This window comes from Dermacentor albipictus, chromosome 10 (assembly GCF_038994185.2).
Source record: "Dermacentor albipictus isolate Rhodes 1998 colony chromosome 10, USDA_Dalb.pri_finalv2, whole genome shotgun sequence".
NCBI classification, from domain to species: domain Eukaryota; kingdom Metazoa; phylum Arthropoda; class Arachnida; order Ixodida; family Ixodidae; genus Dermacentor; species Dermacentor albipictus.
This window is the reverse complement of record NC_091830.1, coordinates 92,121,390-92,140,787: the sequence shown is the minus strand read 5'-3', so window position 1 is coordinate 92,140,787 and position 19,398 is coordinate 92,121,390. Positions and strand designations below refer to the sequence as shown.

At 47.2% G+C, this 19,398-nt stretch overlaps 1 protein-coding gene across 3 annotated transcripts in view; it reads left to right on the top strand.

Annotated features, from left to right (window-relative positions):
• LOC135918124 (lipase member N-like) overlaps positions 1-19,398 on the top strand; it is a 76,388-nt gene that overhangs the window by 20,427 nt on the left and 36,563 nt on the right. For all 3 annotated transcript variants that reach the window (XM_065451785.1, XM_065451784.1, XM_065451783.1), the window contains exon 5: positions 3,935-4,027. In XM_065451785.1, coding sequence (XP_065307857.1) covers positions 3,935-4,027 — 93 coding nt within the window. The remainder of the gene's footprint in view (positions 1-3,934; positions 4,028-19,398) is intronic.

The following is a 19,398-nucleotide window of genomic DNA, read 5'->3' as shown; positions in this document are numbered from 1 at the left end:
GATCAGGTAACAGCAGATTTGTTGAAGGATGGTGGTCAGATTGTTCTAGAGAAACTGGCCACCCTGTATACGCAATGCCTCATAACCTCGAGCGTACCGGAATCTTGGAAGAACGCTAACATAATCCTAATCCATAAGAAAGGGGACGCCAAAGACTTGAAAAATTATAGAACGATCAGCTTACTGTCCGTTGCCTACAAAGTATTTACTAAGCTAATCGCAAATGGAATCAGGAACACCTTAGACTTCTGTCAACCAAAGGACCAGGCAGGATTCCGTAAAGGCTACTCAACAATAGACCATATTCACACTATCAATGAGGTGATAAAGAAATGTGCGGAATATAACCAACCCTTATATATAGCTTTCATTGATTACGAGAAAGCATTTGATTCTGTCGAAACCTCAGCAGTCATGCAGGCATTACGGAATCAGGGTGTAGATGAGCCATATGTAAAAATACTGGAAGATATCTATAGCGGCTCCACAGCCACCGTAGTCCTCCACAAAGAAAGCAACAAAATCCCTACAGAGAAAGGCGTCAGGCAGGGAGATACGAAATCCCCAATGCTATACACAGCATGTATACAGGAGGTATTCAGAGGCCTGGAGTGGGAAGAATTGGGCACAAAAGCTGATAGAAAATACCTCAGCAACTTGAGATTCGCTGATGATATTACCTTGCTTAGTAACTCAGGAGACCAATTGCAATGCATGCTCACTGACCTGGAGAGGCAAAGCAGAAGGGTGGGTCTGAAAATTAGTCTGCAGAAAACTAAAGTATTGTTTAACAGTCTCGGAAGAGAACAGCAGTTTACGATAGGTAGCGAAGCACTGGAAGTGGTAAGGGAATACATCTACTTAGGGCAGGTAGTGACCACGGATCCGGATCATGAGACTGAAATAGCCAGAAGAATAAGAATGGGTTGGGGTGCGTTTGGCAGGCATTCTCAAATCATGAACAGCAGGTTGCCACTATCCCTCAAAAGGAAAGTGTATAACAGCTGTGGGTTACCAGTACTCACATATGCGGCAGAAACCTGGAGGCTTACGAAAAGGGTTCTGCTGAAATTGAGGACGACGCAACGAGCTATGGAAAGAAGAATTATGGGTGTAACGTTAAGGGATAAGAAAAGAGCAGATTGGGTGAGGCAACAAACGCGGGTAAACGACATCTTAGTTGAAATCTAGAAAAAGAAATGGGCATGGGCCGGACATGTAATGAGGAGGGAAGATAACCGATGGTCACTAAGGGTTACGAACTGGCTTCCAAGGGAAGGGAAGCGTAGCAGGGGGCGGCAGAAAGTTAGGTGGGCAGATGACATTAAGACGTTTGCAGGGACAACATGGCCCCAATTAGTACATGACCGGGGTAGTTGGAGAAGTATGGGAGAGGCCTTTGCCCTGCAGTGGGCGTAACTAGGCTAATGATGATGATGATGATGATGATGTATTCCACATTTAAAAACACTCAATTCTGCTCAATATAGCTTACTTCAAATTAGGAGATCATTTGACTGGTATATACACTTAGCTATTACAACCTGGTAAAAACTATTTCAAACATCAATACTTCCTGCTGTTCGGCAATCATGTTAGATATCGGAGAGAGAGAGAGAGAGAGAGATGATGAGGAAAGGCAGGGAGGTTAACCAGATATTAGTCTCCGGTTTGCTACCCTACACTGGGTTTGTAATATAGGGGTTAGAAAGAGGACAGATGGGAAAGGGTTAAAAATGCATAGACAGAGACACACACAAAGGGAGTTCCAGTTAGAGGCGCTCGCAAAGGCCAGTAGATCGCAAGAAGTGCAGCAGCGCTTGCACGTCCTTCGTCTTAGACGTTAGGGCCTGTCCATGGCGTAGAATTTCGTCTTCCGATAGTGGTCAGTCATCCAGCTGGTTGAGTTCATGGCGAAGAGATTCCCTGCATGAACTGTACTTCGGGCAATCGCACAAAATATGACTAATCGATTATTGATGGCCGCAGTTGTCACAGGTTGCGGTGTCGTGTCGGCCATCCCTATGCGGAGCGCATAGGTTTTTGTAAAAGCAACGCCTGTCAGAGTTGTCGGACGATCCTACCGCTGTCAAGCAGATGTAGGAGTCGTCGGGCTACCTCGCCGCTGCCACCATTTCAAGGAGCCGAAGGTCGTAGATGAGGAACTCGGTTAACAGGATTTATTTACAGGATTTCACATTTTAAGACAAGATACATTGGCAGTCTAGCGCGACTCCCATATGGAGCCCGCAAGATTAACATTCAGCAAACAGCATTCGAGCACACAGCTCATACTACATTTTTAGCATAACAACGAGCACTCAGCTCCTTACGACGAGCACGACACGAGCACGAGCACGAGCACACTCTAGCAGTCGGCAAACGCTGCTTATAAGCTCTCCGCTTGACGTCATAGTTCGACGTCATCGCTCGGCGTGGACGGAATGCGGGTGGTCGGAAACGTTCGTCCAATCATTGTAAACTTGCCGCCGCCCCGCATTACAGCCCACACAGACAAAGGCTAACACGTTCGAGCCTACACACACAAAGGCGAACACGTTCGAGAGCCCCGTGGACGGCAATGTTCGTGTTGCACACACACACAGCTCTCAGTGCCGCACAGCTCTCGGAGTTGACGTCAGAGGGCTTCGTGGAACTCTGCTCCGTACCACATTCCTGAGGTGACAGCGCGCCACGTGGCTGCCGGTCATCGGCAGTTCTCGGAAGGGCGTGTCGTCCGGGGGGCTTGGAACACGCACAGCGCGCTGAAAGCTGGCACGTTGCCACCCCGTACGGCTATTCCTAACACGCCCAACCACAGTCGATACGAAAGCGTGCCATCTCCATGGCGAAACGCTGATGGGACTCGAAGGCTTAATGCGGCATCAAAGGAGTATTGTCGGGAATTTCTGAAATGTGGCTCATTCCATTGCGACGTGGTGCACTGGCTAGCAAGCAGGTGGAGCTTCCGCACGGCGTCAGTTCTGGAAAGTGGCATTGATACGTGGTGGTCCTCCGTATGGGCTGAGCGGGCAGCATGATCGGCCCATTCATTACCGATAATCCCGCAGTGACTTGGAAGCCATTGCAAGGTTATTTCATGGCCTGCATCACTTATTGAGTGCATCGTCTCTGTAATCTTAAATAATAGCTGTTCTTGCAGCCTGCATCGTAAAGCTGATAGTAGAGACTGCAGTACCCGCATTGAATCGCAGAAGAGCGTTCACCTGTGTGGCGGTTCATCACGGATGCAGTGAAGGAAGGTAAGGAGCGCTGCGAGCTCTGCTGCCGTCGATGATGTCACGTGAGTCGCCCTAAATTTGATGGTTAGACATGTTAGGAAAATATCATGATCGGGATCGCCATAGATAATCTGATTTTTCGGGTACTGTAGCTTGCTTCTGCCTGTTTCCCACCCTGCTTATTTTCGGCTTCCTACCTTGGACCTATCCACAGATTATTCATCCACAGCTAGGGGATAAAAAACATCTCACTTCTGGATGAACGCGTTTTGCCGATGTAAACGTCTATAAAAATTTCTTGATTACACGTGTTTGGGAGCCCGATACTGGACTAGGGCGTAAGTTTCTCTTGTTGTTCCATACTCTGTGCAAAAATATTACAAGTATGCTACAAAAAAAGATGTGTTTATAGAATGGCTTAATAAGCTACCCTCAATCTAATGGATCATAAATTCGTTAAATATGTCTGCAGTAGTGTCAGAGAACATTATATATGCACCACTTCCAGACGTATTGTCCTATGGTGGCATTGTAGGCCAAGATATCTTGCATGAGCTCATGCCAATACCAAGCCGAATTCGACAGCTATCTTTCTACATTCCGGACGTACATATGAACGCCATGGCCTGGTTGTTCCGAGTGCTGAATATTTGCTTGCTGAAAGCATCTTTTTCCTATCTTTTTTCTTTCAGGTTGACCTTCTTGTAGCCTATGGTCCAGTGGCGAATATAACTAACATCGGGTATCCGAGTCGTGAGATCATGGCAATCTCTGGGCCCCTCTTCGTAAGTACCAGCGCAATTCAGTAGTTCGTTCGTTCCTTTTTTTTTCTCCGATTACGTTAAGTGCCTTTTTCACCATGAAAAAAAGTAATAGCGTAAAAAACTGAAATTTAAATTTGAGTATAAAGTATTATTTGGGTATTAACCAACTCTTACCATTGACAAGTCGCCGGTGATGAAAAAGATGGAGCTTGGCAAGCCACGTAATGCATAGGTTACATAATCGCTGGACCATTAGGGTAACCGCATAGGTGCCAGGAGAAGGGCAGCGCAGTCGACGATGGCAGTAAAATAGGTGGGTTGATGAAGTTTGAAAATTTGCAGGCACCAGGTGGAATCGTTTGGTACAGGACAGGGGTAGTTGGAGATCTCAGGAAAGGGCCTAAAGTAACATAAAATAGGATCATTATGATGCTGCTGATGATGGTGTTCTTCGATGCATCATTGAACATTTATTGCACAAGAGTAACAAAAGTACCTGAGCGCATTTTTAGGACAACGTAAAAAGCCTAGGTAGCGACAAGAATTATACTTTTCCCGTTTCCTAATTTCTTGTCTTTCTGTGTGGAATCCATTACAGCAATTAAAAACTGAAGATGACCCGTTAAATTGTTGCAAGGTTAAATTACTGCATGCATATTTGTGAAATTCGTGTGATTTTTTTCTTTGTACCACTCTGATGCTAAGAACTTAAGGTCTGAGTCGTTAACATGACGGATCGCGAAAAAAGCATAATAATCGAAGAAATTTCATAGCTCATCATAGTCTAACAGCTAAACGAAGCCAACCGGCAATGAATCAAAGAAGTCTATAAATGTCCTTTCATTTGAAATGTACATGTAAAGGGAAAAGGAAATTGAACTTGGAGAAAATACAGCTTATCTATTGCAATAGTTAAGCCCACTACCTTCAGTATGTATTCAGTACGCAACACTGTCCTGAAAGATTTCTACTTGCTGTGTAAGCTGGGTGGCATACATATACACGGTGTCCCAGCTAACTTGAGCCAAAGGTTAAAAATGTCCAAATGCCACGTAGCTGGACTGAACTAAGGTCATCGTATCTGCCCTCGCTTGGCGACGCTCAGATGGTTTTTTTTTTTGCATTCCGCCTAATAACATAATTATTCCTAATTAATGAATCATATTCTCAAATATAATGAAATGAAAAATGTCAGTGAGGAAATTGTAGAGCAACATGAAAAACTTCTGATACAGCTTTCTGTTGCTCAATACGTGGTAGATAAAAGTGAGCATGGAAGAAGCGGGCGAATGGACGCAAAGTACTTGGAGTGGCCAGTAGCACGGCAATTTTGCGTGCATTTGCGGGCTGCATTTATGTCCGGCAAAACACTTTTATGTAGAACGCATTGAGCAACAGAAAGCTGTATCGGGAGTTTTTCATGTTACTCTGCAATTTTCTCCATGGCACTCTCATCTGGTTATAATATTTGATAAGTTGATTAATTAATTAGGATTAATTATCTAATTATGTGGAATTTAAAAAGTAGTTTGAGTATCTCCAAGCGACGCCAAACAACATTGCCTTTGTTCTGTCCAGCTGCGTGGCATATGCATATTTTTGAACTCTGGCTAAATTCAGCTGGGACACCTTGTATACACTTAATAAGCGTAAAATGTAAATGATCACATGGTTCGAAACACTTACACAAGAGAAATGACTCTTCAAGTCTTCATAAAGAGTCCTCAGCAGTTGTATTTTTTATCAAAGCACGTATTTTCGCAGTGTCTGACCTGTTGACGCACGTATTTCTATTCTGAAAGCCGTTTCTAGTACATCTTTTGGCTATAATATGCATATATGAACATCGCGTATATAGGTGCTCGACACTATTTTGTTCGGAAAAAAATTCATCAATATGTTAGCACAAAGACGTGTGGTAGTGGTACGTTATATAGCTTACGAACACCCAATTTTTTTAAAAAATTGAAGCCTCTACAGCATGCTTTTCGTACTCCTGTCTATTCAGCGAGAAGAAGCATATAATTCTTAGCTTTATCACCACGTCGCTTAGTGAGTGCGAACTTAAGATCATTTCTGGAGCACATGTTGGACTTTGGGGACCTTGATTTATATGCACAGTTTTTTTTTTTTTTTCAAGTGACACTCGAGGCATGTGATTCAAGGATGGCGCCTTTCATTTCGTTGCATACGCAGCTGCTATGAATTCCTAATACGAAGCATTGCTATCATGCCTGTAACATGCCGCACAGATACGACGCTATGCACGAACTCCTGACACTTGCTTATCGTGCACCTGCTGCGTTAACGCGCGTGCTAGCCTCGAGATATGTGGGAAAACAAGTGCCCAGCACATGCCGCAATTCCAGCCTGTTTAACCTGCGTAGTGAACGCTCATGCCACCTGCAGCTGCGTCCTCATTGTGCGAGTATGCTGCACAGTAGATGCTGCGACTTTATGGCGGGAGGTAATTTAATTCAATAATTCTGCGTGAATGAAGTCTCCAAACGCTAGTAAATTTTGTCGTTTCATCTACTTTTGCGATGTGTGACATTTGATAGCTTTTACATCATTCCTATTAATATATGTTGCAGTACACCCTGATGGCAGCACATGTTACCTCTTGCTACTTACTTGTTTGTTTGTTTATTTATTTTTGTCCTTCAACAGCGTCAATACAGGCAATATATAAGCCGGTTGGCTTTGTAGGGCAGCCGTTGACTACAAAACCAGAGGGTCTTCGCTAACAGACTTCTATTACTGATGATTCATTATCATAGTGAGGCGGGCAAGAAGGTCGTTCTAGGCTTGGAAAGCAGACGTCAAGAAAATTGCTCATTATTTGCCATTGTGCCAACACACAGAAGGTAAATGACCCTTCCATGACTGCTGCGTCATACGCGATTTGCAGATCAAGTCTAATGTGTACTCGTACTAAAAATGAAAAAGAAACTTCTCAAAATATTCTATCTTATAACGAGGGGCGAATGTAGAAAGATCGAGGCGCGATGTGCCTGCAGTAAGGGGAGGGGGGGGGAGCAAGTCTAGTAAGGGTAGTTAGAATTGATAAATCTAACTATCCTTACTTAGTTGCCCTTATTGTAACAAATAATCCATCCCACAACCTTCGCATACCAAAGGTTGTGGGATCCTTCCCCACATGCGGCAAGTTGTTTTTTCATCCACTTTCATTTTCATTAACTTATCGTTTTTTTTATTTCATTTGTTAAGCACAAGTAATTTTCTCTATGTTGTCCTTGGTGTCACTGGTTGTTGGCTTCTTACGATATGACTAATAAAAATCAGTCCCCTTGGTTAACCCCCCCCCCCGCTTTTTTCTCGTTCAGCAGCCCCGTTTTTTAGCGTTGCACCAATACAGGTGAATTTCTCCAACAACGAATGATCCTATTTTAATTTATGGGATGCTTTAGCTGCATATTATGAAAGCCCAAAGAGAAAGCGCCCGCTCTAAAATGATAATTGCACTCATAGGCGCCGACTACGGGAGTCCCCCCCCCCGCGATGCGGAAGCCTATCCCCCTCACGTGAAATGTCATTGCCAGAGTTTTGTCACCCACATCATCTGAGGCTTCTCTTGAGTTGCCTCGACCTTTTCACCTAAAATTTTGTTCGGACTTCGTACTTAGGCATTATTTCTTGAAATCGCGACAATAGGAGGACAAGCGCAATAAAAGGATCAGCGGCGGCGGCCTCACATGTCTTTTCTCACTTCAATATTGTTTTAATCTTCAACTGTAAACACCGTGGACATACACAATCTTTTTAAATATACGCAAAGGATAAAGTTCAGTATATTTTTGAAAGGAGAAGGAGATAGCGATTCAACAATTATATCTAAAGGTATGGGTAGCCTATGCCAAGAGAATATATGTTGTTATATGTTCACCTCGCTTCAAATTGCTTTGCGTACTTTTTGACCCAGAAAAAGAAACCTGTAGACTTCAGTGACCCCTTAGGCAGAGTCTTTTATTAACGGCGTGCGAAATGCACGTGAATAATGTGTGTCTTACTATTGCTTCTCTTTTCAGTAGGCAATGATAACGGCTCCTGAAAAAGGAAACTGTTCTAATAATTTCCAACATTTATTCTGGATGGAAACATCGTCACTTGCATGCAGAAGTCATAAATATAAACAGGGCGTTCCTGTTAACTATCATGCGCCAAGATTCAAAGAAAAGAGCAATGGGCTACTCGTAGAAAACCTCGTACATATTGTTTCCACTACAGTGTAGCAGCTACCAGTAATTTTTTTCGTTACTGAGATTTATTTAGGTATCTGTAAATAGTTACCTAACTCGAGACGTACTATCCTAATTAACGAAGTATCAATGAGGAACTTGTGGGCACAACCAAGGGACATGTAAATGCGGTGTTTTCAGTGATGTACAAATTGCGTACGAATTTTCCCGACTGATGTAAAAACCTGAGGAAATATGAAAAATAGCATTTGACAGGGCTCCTACCGGCATTAGAAAGCACTGCCCTCAAAAAGGCTCCCTCCGATATAGCCAGAAAGAACTAAAGCAAATGAAGGAAAACATCATGGTCGAGATAGTTCTTATCTGCCGAGCCACAGCTGAAGTGACACGCGTTTGGTGTTTTTGCAAACAAGCTGTGATAGCGTTTGTTTTAGCGTACATTGTTCACGGATCGTCTCTTTCTTTTTTTTTCCACGAACCCTATCAAATGATAATATATGGGGTTTTACGTGCCAAAACCACTTTCTGATTATGAGGCACGCCGTAGTGGGGGACTCCGGAAATTTTGACCACCTGGGGTTCTTTAACGTGCACCTAAATCTAAGTACACGGGTGTTTTCGCATTTCGCTCCCATCTAAATGTGGCCGCCGTGGCCGGGATTCGATCCCGCGACCTCGTGCTCAGCAGCCTAACACCATAGCCACTGACCAACCACGGCGGGTGTGAACCCTATCAGCACAAAAGTGAATTCACAACATCAGTGCAAAGGTTCAAAGTTGCGTTTTGTTTTGTCCCAGTCGCTATGTCTCTTTAATGAGCAAAAGTAAGCATGATCCTTGTCTTCTGAGCTACAAATGGCGCAAATATATATCAGTAGTGCAAGTTTGGTGGAGCACCAAACGCATCGACTATCATCAGAAATTGTTAATACTGAGAAAAGTCGGCAGCTTCAACAAATAGCGGCGGGGGACTCCATCTTTGAGTCCCAGCCTACGCACAGTTGTTCTAGCATTTATAGCCTCAAACACTCATGCTAGCGTGTGGGACGTGGCCACCCAGGCACCAGTTTTGAAGTCATCAGTTTGGACTATTCTAAACAATGCCCTTTCACCCGTAGCACCTTAACCAACACCAATACTTGGAAAATAGTTACCTATAGAATCGCGGAGATTTCTCAATTTGAGTTCTCACAAAAGCTGACGTGTCACCGTACTTTTCAAACCGCATAATGTGCACAGATGAAGCCGATTTTCGCAGAAACGCCCAGGTAAATTTGCATAATGCACACTATTGCAGTGACTGCATTCCACACTGAGTATAACGCAATTGGCACCGGTACCAGTGGTCGTTGAATGTTTGGTAGGGAATTTACGCCGGTGCTATAATCGGTCTCATCTTCGATCACACACTGACTGGACAGCGTTACGTGGACGAAATCTTTGAAAGAGTGGTGGATGAGTTTCTCAACAAAGTTCCGCTGTCCCATCTTCCACTTCTGTGGTACCAGCCAGATGGGGCACTCGCATACAGCAGCAGCCGAGCACGAAACTAGCTGCATGCCATTTCTCATGCGCAATAGATTGGAAAGCACGGGCCTGTAAATTGGCCAGCTAGGTCCCCTGACTTCTCTCCACTCGATTTCTTTCTTTGGGATTATGTGAAAGATCCTGCTTACATACGTCAGATTAGTTCAACGCAAGGATAACGGATGTGAGCCGTAGAATTCCGGCGTCAGATTAGTTCAACGCAAGGATAACGGATGTGAGCCGTAGAATTCCGGCGTCGGTCATCAAGAAAGCTACTGAAGATGTGATAAAGCGGACATTGCGCTGCGAAGGTGCAGGAGACCTACTCGAACGCGTCCTCTAGGCAGCAGCTGGTGTTGAATGGCGCGTAGGAATTCACAGATAATAAGGGCACACTGAAATCAGGTGTCTTTTTCTTTCTTTCTTTCATTTCTTTTTGTTTTTTGCAGACGTCCCAATTGCCAATTGGGCTCATTTAGAAGTGGTATATTTACTTTTCTGAACCCATCGCTTTTGCCTTTTTACAACACGTGGGTGGCTCCCTGGTCTGTCTATCTCAGGTTTATTTTATGCAATGAACCTGTTTTTGCAACACGTATACACTCTGATAAAAACAAGAACCGTCCCTTTAATTTGCCTTTGGCCCGAAGCAAGTTTATAGCGTCAAATATAGCGGCACTCATACATTTTGGATGCGGTGCGAGCAAAGCCTGGATTTTGAAATATTCTAAGCCTATTACATTCCTTTTCACATTTCGCGCGTGGTTAGTGAAGGCTTTCGGTTGCATTATCAAGGTTATTTGTTATCAATATGATCAGTCGGCCTTGCGCGTCGGGTAATGAATGTGACGTAGAAATGAGAGCAAGGAATAGCTGTGAAGCTGCGAAACCTGCTGTTGGTACTCCTTCCGTAACTGATGCGCTGTCTCTTCGAGTTTGCTTGTGACAGGCAACACAGTTGCTATTAATCAGCTTATTTGAGGGCGCTGCTTTATGATGCGGGTGGGAATGCAGTCAGGTGGTACTTTTCATATTCTGCGAGTTTTCTTTGCCTACCAGAAAAAATGTTCGCAATTAGTACATCGCGGGAAAGAACTCAGTTAGGTGCAAATTGAGCATGCCTACAAATGCCTAATTCACGCTTTCATAATCAGCACAGTACTTCTCGACTTCGCTAATTAATTGAAATTACCCAATTCTATCTCAGTACTGAAAGAATTACTGGCGGCTACTCCGCTGTACTGGAAACAATATGCACTATAATATCTTCAAGTAACAGAACTGTGATTTTTTCAAGTCTTCGTGCATGATAGTTTGGGCTCCCTGTATAATTCACTGAGTAACCGATATGACGCCAAGCCGGATTAACTCGAAGTCATAATCAACAACGGTCATCGGCAGCAGCGCTTATACTCAGACTCACAGCAAAAGAAAGAGAGAGAGGCTGCAGTTTCACCGGAAAGGCGAAGCAGCCTGAGTGATAGCGAATGATACGACAATTACGCGAAGCAAGATTACACCACCAAGATATTTCAGATTCCTGGTGTGCGAGAGGACTCAGGCTGTGAAATGGAAATGACTCCTACTATGAAGTCTTCAAAATTCTCATACATCGCCGTCACTTCAGGTCAAACGAAGTTTTGGGAGTGCAAGTAATGTACATATATATATATATATATATATATATATATATATATATATATATATATATATATATATATATATATATATATATATATATATATATATATATATATATATATATATATATAAAATGTAAACATACCGCGTATAATTTAGGGAATATGTTCACAATCACGGGAAAATTTTTTTATCGAATAACCCGTTATATTCCATAAAAAATTACCGACGATTACGTTACTTCCTAATGCGAAATTTGAGCGCAGCAAATAAGCTGTTTCACCTTTTCGATAGATTGAGGCAAAGAGATCGAGCAACACATGTATGCGCTATCACAGAATTTTTTTTTTTATTTTTCACACGTATTCCTTTAACAAAGACTCCACTAACAGTTCTTGACAGTCATGAAGGAAGCTTTGTGGTCGGAGAAATAGACTGATATATGTTCGACTTGGTACACCAATGCTTGATTCTCAAAGACGAGATCTATACAAGTGCCTCGCGAGGTTGTCACAGCCATGGGACGCGTTACGAGCGAGAGGAACGGGATGTTCTCCCGCATAAGTGTTAGGAAATTGCTGTTTGTCTTTATGTCAACATTAAAGTCCCCCACTACTAACATCGGTGTGGATCGATGGACGGTTAATGCGAGTTGCAGGAAGTGCACGACGTCTTTCGTGAGTGCGGTAGCGGACTCACGAAAGCGGTATCAGTCGGTCGCTGCTAGCGCTGGGGGGATGAAAGGGGGGCGGAGCTGGTTACGAGGCCGACGACAACGCCGACGACGACGCGAAACCCAGGAACGGACGCCAAAGAGCCATTTGTGTAGCCAGCCCTCCTCCACAGTCTCTCCTCCTCCCTTCCATCATCCTCCCTCGCCCGGAGAGCCCACAGCGCGCATGCGCGGCGGCGGAGCAGATTCGTCGGCGAGCTGGTTACGAGGCCGACAACGCCGACGACGACGCGAAACCCAGGAACGGACGCCAAAGTGCTGCGCTCTAAAAAGTGGAAATAGCTGCTATGCCAATCATCGCAAAAATATTTCTCCCCATACGCCATTTCATTGAAACATTTGTTGTTGAAAAGTTCTAGCGCAGTCAATCCATTGTTTTCGAACTTTTCTAAGCTCTGTAAAAGATCTTTCTAACATTACATATGCTTCGTATGAACATATCGCCGCAATGTTATTACGGGGGGACCTCTTTTTGTCACGCCAGGATCAATATTTCCTCAAAATGATCCGAAAATTCCAAAGGAAATGACTGCGGCTGACCGAATTTTACGAATGCCTCAGTTAGAGATCTCTCTTTGCGTTAACAAGAGCAGCAGGAGCCAAGGATTGCCTGTGATTTCGAGGCCCCAGATTAGTTTGGGCGAGCGCAGGCAATAAAGCAGATTCATCAATTAGCGCGCAAAAGCTTACGCCATCTTTTGCTGAAAGTTACGGCTCGACGTCCTGACAAGGCCGCGGTACGTGGTTTGCTTTGCAAAGATATGGTAGCAGTCAGCTTCTTGAACAATGAAAGCAACAGGCCAACTAACATGGACAATCGTTATAGCGACATCAAGTCGCTACAGCATGAACGGGGTTTGTGGAAACCCCGTACAAGCCCCGTAACGATACAAATCCATACAAAAGGTGTTTACATAGTTGTCACAGGGTACTGCTGAAGAGGAAGTCGTAAGTCGCACCTTATTGTGTACCAGCGATCAGAGCGGATCCAAGAAAAGGGGCTAGGCGAGTTGAGAGGCACTTATCATTATGCGCGCCACCACGTGACACGGTGCAGTGGTAAAGATAGTTTACGATCCTATCGTATCGCAAGACTCGGATCTTAGAACGGGAACACCAGAAGGAGAAACGAGGCGAGCAAGCAGCTGCGAACATTGCTTATACCACTAATTTATCACGAAAGTCGGAAACCTCTTACCACGTTCCATCCACAAAGTTGAGTCTGACGAAATATCCTCTTGGCAGTGTTTGAATCTCATCGATGGCACCGGCTGTTGGAATCTCAGCGCTGCCACCAGCTGTTGGAACCTCAGTGCTGACACCCGTTGTTGCAACCGGACCGTTGGCGCCCGTTGTTGCAAATGGGTCGCAAGCCCCAAGGGTAGCGTTGGCCTGGCGGCCTGGGGCACACTGGAAGCATCCGAAGGTCCCAGCAAAGCATGAGGCGACTGCTAACAGAACAACTTGTTTATTCTAGCATCGCAAAGAGCGGGCGGTCAGGTCGACCGAAGTAGAGAGACGGGAGAGCACTACCCAACAGAAGAAATCGGAGCCTCTCTCTTGGCGTCCGGGGGCAGCTGCTCTTATACTCTCGGAGTTGAGAGCAAGAGGGTAGGTCACGGGACTACGTCACGTGACGGTGGGGCACGGACGGACTGAGAGACATGTAGAGACAAGGAGGTGACGCATCAGCCGGGCCGGCGCCGGTCAGACCTCCTCGCTTCACACTTGGGGAGCTCCTCTCCCCGGCTGCCGCGCTTTGACAAGCGTGGGCACACACACACACACGCACACACAAAGACACGTGGCACTGAACATGCCGGGACGCGCTCGGCAGGGATGCGTCGCGGCCGCTCCGAACGGGCTAAAATGTCCGCCGCTTTGAACGAAGCCCCGGCGTCTGTTGCTGCATCCGCGCCGGCTACACCGCGCGTCGTAGGCGAAACGTAACAGACCGCCCCGCCGGGGGAAGGAGATCCCGATGGTCAGGGGACTGCATCCGCTGTCCGGAGGGATGTCGCTCGATGATGCTCATAACCGAAGTCGGTCGTCCCTCGGCGTTTCTTGAGCGCAGCGCACCGAGAAGGCCTCGTTCTCACGTTCAGGTTCACACAGGACACTGCAAAGTGACTTCGGGAGAGTTGTCATTTTTCTCTCGTTCCCAGCAAGCGTTAGAACTACGCCGAAACTCAGCCGCTCAGTCAGCAAGCACGGCACAACCCTCACTAAGCCATGCCAGGCTCTTTCCCCTTTTATACTACTGCCTAGTTCCTTACAGTAGTCTAGCAGCACCCAGAACGCGTCCACAAATCGGAAAATTGCACTAGAAAGCACATCATCACTTTGAAATACTACACAAAAGCAATATGTTAAAAATCCTGCCTCAGGAAGAGAAACATCAATAACAAACAATTTTGAGGCTGATTCCCACGTTAGGGGCTTCGACTTAAGCCATCGGCGTTACCGTTGAGACTCCCCTTTTTGTAACGCACCTCAAAGGAATGTTATTGCAAAGCGAGGCTCCAGTGCAGGAGGCGGCCATTTGTGAAAGAGATGGTCTGCAGCCATTGGAGAGGGCAGTGATCCGTTTCGAAGCATGCGAAGCGGAGATCGCAGCGAGCGACCGTACACTAGCTCACCTGGCGAAAACCCTGTAGCCGCATGCGGCGCGGTCCTCAATGCGAACATCACCCCAGGCAGAAACAGTTCCCAGTCAGTTTGTTCTTCAAACCACAAGGCTCTCAACACGCGCTTCATCACGGAGTGGAGCTTCTCAACGGAATTCGACTGGGGGTGGTGTACTGAGCTGTGTAACAGCTTTACCCCGCACCTTTCGAGAAAGGCTGTCGTCAAAGCTCTAGTAAACACTGTGCCCTGATCTGACTGGATTTCCGCAGGAAAACCAACTCGTGCAAATATGGACAGTAGTGCATTGACTATCTCAACTGAGCTGAGTTCTTTAAGCGGCACTGCTTCAGGGAACTTTGTCGCTGGGCAGATCACAGACAAAATGTGTCTGTACCCCGTGGCTGTTACCGGCAGAGGTCCCACTGTATCAATAACGAGCCGTCTAAAAGGCTCCGTAATGATAGGTACCAACTTCAACGGCGCCCTCGATTTGTCCCCTGGTTTGCCCACCCGCTGACAGGTGTCGCATGTCTTCACAAAGTGGTCTGCGTCCCGAAAACACCCTGGCCAATAGTACTCTTGCAAGAGACGGTCCTTAGTTTTCTTAACTCCTAGGTGGCCGGACCACGAACCCCCATGCGACAAGCGCAACAGATCCTGACGATAGCATTGAGGCACGATCAGCTGATCGAACTCCACTCCCCTGCGGTCTACATACTTCCGGTACAGGACCCCACCTCTTTCCACAAAGCGAGCATTTTTCTTGGCGATACCTTCCTTGACAATGCAGCGTATGTTTTCTAGGCTGCCATCCTTCTTTTGCTCGGCTATCAAAGCCGACCGGCTGACTTTTAGCAACCTATTAAGTCCGTCTGACGTAGGCGCGATGAGCAAGTCTGCAGATAGCTCTTCTAACTTTCCCGCATCGAGAATTTCCTCTCCAGTATCTGGTGCCTTTAACGCTACAGGCTCAATTTTATTCAGTTCGGGCGTGCTCTGAATATCAGCTTGCTGCGCCTCCGACCCTTTCTCATCGTTCGACAACGTCGGCCCCGCAACTACCGCCTTTGCAGCGAGCTCCCGAACCTTCGATCTGGTTAAGGCCTGAACGCTAGCCTCACCAAACAAAAGCCCCTTCTCGCGCAGGAGGTGATCGGACCTGTTCGAAAATAGGTACGAGTACTGGGGGGGGGGGGGGCAGCATAGATGACACTGCCGCCTCCGTCTCAAGTGCTCCGAAAGGACCTTCAATAAGCACTTTTGCTACGGGTAGACACACGCTATGAGCTTCCACGGCTTGCTTGATCCATGCGCACTCGCCCGTGAACATATCGGGTTCTACGTAAGAAGGGTGAACTACATCCATTGTAGCTGCGGAATCGCGAAGCACTCGGCACTCTTTCCCGTTCACGAGGAGGTCTCGCATGTAAGGCTCGAGAAGCTTCATGTTCTCGTCAGTGCTGCATAATGACAAAAACATGACTTTAGTTTTTGTTTCCGGACACTGAGCCGAAAAGTGACCCGGCTTCTGGCACGCATAACACACGCGCGCTTGCCTCGCCTCGAACCGCTTTCTGCGTTCGGCTTCGGCTGCCGCTGTCTCCTTACGTTCGGTCGGACTGCTTTCACTCGCATCCGCACTACGTGTGTCCCCCTTTGCTCTCATGGGCGTGAACTTCGGCCTCTCAAACTTGGAGCCAAATTCACCCTTTTGACCGTCCTTAGCTCCGCGAGCCCGACGCGTCACAAACTCTTCGGCTAGCTCAGCGGCTCTAGCTACCGTACTAACGTCTGGCCTATCCAAGACCCAGTACCGCACGTTCTCAGGTAACCGACTATAAAACTGTTCTAGCTCGAAACAGTGCAGAACTTTCTCGTGGTCACCAAACGCTTTCTCTTCTTTGAGCCACTCCTGCATGTTTGACATAAGCCTGTAGGCAAACTCTGTATACGACTCACTTTTGCCTTTCTCATTTTTCCGAAACTTCCGACGGAACGCCTCCGATGACAGCCTGTACTTTTTTAGCAGACTCGATTTCACTTTGTCGAAATCCTCTGCCTCCTCTCTCTCCAAGCGAGCGACTACGTCGGCAGCCTCGCCGGGTAACAAAGTGAGCAAGCGCTGTGGCCACGTTTCCCGAGAGAACCCCTGCTTCTCGCACGTTCGCTCAAAGTTAACCAGGAACAAACCAATGTCCTCTCCAAGCTTAAACGGCCGCATCAGGTCAGTCATTTTGAACAATACTTGTTCTCCTGCACCGTGTGCCTGATTTACATTACGAGCACGTTCCATCTCTACCTCGAGACGCTTCATTTCTAAAGCGTGTTGACGGTCACGCTCTTCTTTTTTCTCTTGTTGCTCTCGTTCTATCTGTTTCTCTTGTTGCTCTCGTTCTATCTGTTCTTTACGTTCACGCTCATCTTTCTCTTGTTGCTCTCGCTGTTGCTGTTGCTGTTCTTTAAGTTCGCGTTCCTGTCTTTTTGTCGTTTCCCTCTCCTCAATGGTCTCAAGGCATTCCGACAGCTTGTCATCCTCAGCTCCTAACTCAAGAATAGCCCTTAGCAGTTCTGGTTTTCTGAGTTTGTCTGAGACATCCAGACCCAACTCTCTTGCAAGCTCCAACAATTTCGGTTTGCGCAACGACTTCAAATCCATGGCTGCTCTGAATGCTGCTTTCTCTACTGCCTACTATTGTCTTGCCGCAAATTAACCCGGCAGCAACGACAACCACAATTACCAGCTCTGTTTCTGACACTACCAAAAGCCTGGCAAAACTCAGAAGAAGAAAGTCCCGCACTCACCAAACCTCGCAGCCAAGAATTCAGCGCAGTCGTTCCGCTGCAGGCAACCAGTCATCAGACAGGGCTCGTTGCACTGCTCCCGGATGGTCGTTGTGCTGCTCAGCATACAGTCAACCGCATAACTTCGCTGCTGGCCTCCGTTGTCGCGATCTCACCGCTGGCAACCAGATGTTTGAACCTCATCGATGGCACCGGCTGTTGGAATCTCAGCGCTGCCACCAGCTGTTGGAACCTCAGTGCTGACACCCGTTGTTGCAACCGGACCGTTGGCGCCCGTTGTTGCAAATGGGTCGCAAGCCCCAAGGGTAGCGTTGGCCTGGCGGCCTGGGGCACACTGGAAGCATCCGAAGGTCCCAGCAAAGCATGAGGCGACTGCTAACACAACAACTTGTTTATTCTAGCATCGCAAAGAGCGGGCGGTCAGGTCGACCGAAGTAGAGAGACGGGAGAGCACTACCCAACAGAAGAAATCGGAGCCTCTCTCTTGGCGTCCGGGGGCAGCTGCTCTTATACTCTCGGAGTTGAGAGCAAGAGGGTAGGTCACGGGACTACGTCACGTGACGGTGGGGCACGGACGGACTGAGAGACATGTAGAGACAAGGAGGTGACGCATCAGCCGGGCCGGCGCCGGTCAGACCTCCTCGCTTCACACTTGGGGAGCTCCTCTCCCCGGCTGCCGCGCTTTGACAAGCGTGGGCACACACACACACACGCACACACAAAGACACGTGGCACTGAACATGCCGGGACGCGCTCGGCAGGGATGCGTCGCGGCCGCTCCGAACGGGCTAAAATGTCCGCCGCTTTGAACGAAGCCCCGGCGTCTGTTGCTGCATCCGCGCCGGCTACACCGCGCGTCGTAGGCGAAACGTAACAGACCGCCCCGCCGGGGGAAGGAGATCCCGATGGTCAGGGGACTGCATCCGCTGTCCGGAGGGATGTCGCTCGATGATGCTCATAACCGAAGTCGGTCGTCCCTCGGCGTTTCTTGAGCGCAGCGCACCGAGAAGGCCTCGTTCTCACGTTCAGGTTCACACAGGACACTGCAAAGTGACTTCGGGAGAGTTGTCATTTTTCTCTCGTTCCCAGCAAGCGTTAGAACTACGCCGAAACTCAGCCGCTCAGTCAGCAAGCACGGCACAACCCTCACTAAGCCATGCCAGGCTCTTTCCCCTTTTATACTACTGCCTAGTTCCTTACAGTAGTCTAGCAGCACCCAGAACGCGTCCACAAATCGGAAAATTGCACTAGAAAGCACATCATCACTTTGAAATACTACACAAAAGCAATATGTTAAAAATCCTGCCTCAGGAAGAGAAACATCAATAACAAACAATTTTGAGGCTGATTCCCACGTTAGGGGCTTCGACTTAAGCCATCGGCGTTACCGTTGAGACTCCCCTTTTTGTAACGCACCTCAAAGGAATGTTATTGCAAAGCGAGGCTCCAGTGCAGGAGGCGGCCATTTGTGAAAGAGATGGTCTGCAGCCATTGGAGAGGGCAGTGATCCGTTTCGAAGCATGCGAAGCGGAGATCGCAGCGAGCGACCGTACACTAGCTCACCTGGCGAAAACCCTGTAGCCGCATGCGGCGCGGTCCTCAATGCGAACATCACCCCAGGCAGAAACAGTTCCCAGTCAGTTTGTTCTTCAAACCACAAGGCTCTCAACACGCGCTTCATCACGGAGTGGAGCTTCTCAACGGAATTCGACTGGGGGTGGTGTACTGAGCTGTGTAACAGCTTTACCCCGCACCTTTCGAGAAAGGCTGTCGTCAAAGCTCTAGTAAACACTGTGCCCTGATCTGACTGGATTTCCGCAGGAAAACCAACTCGTGCAAAT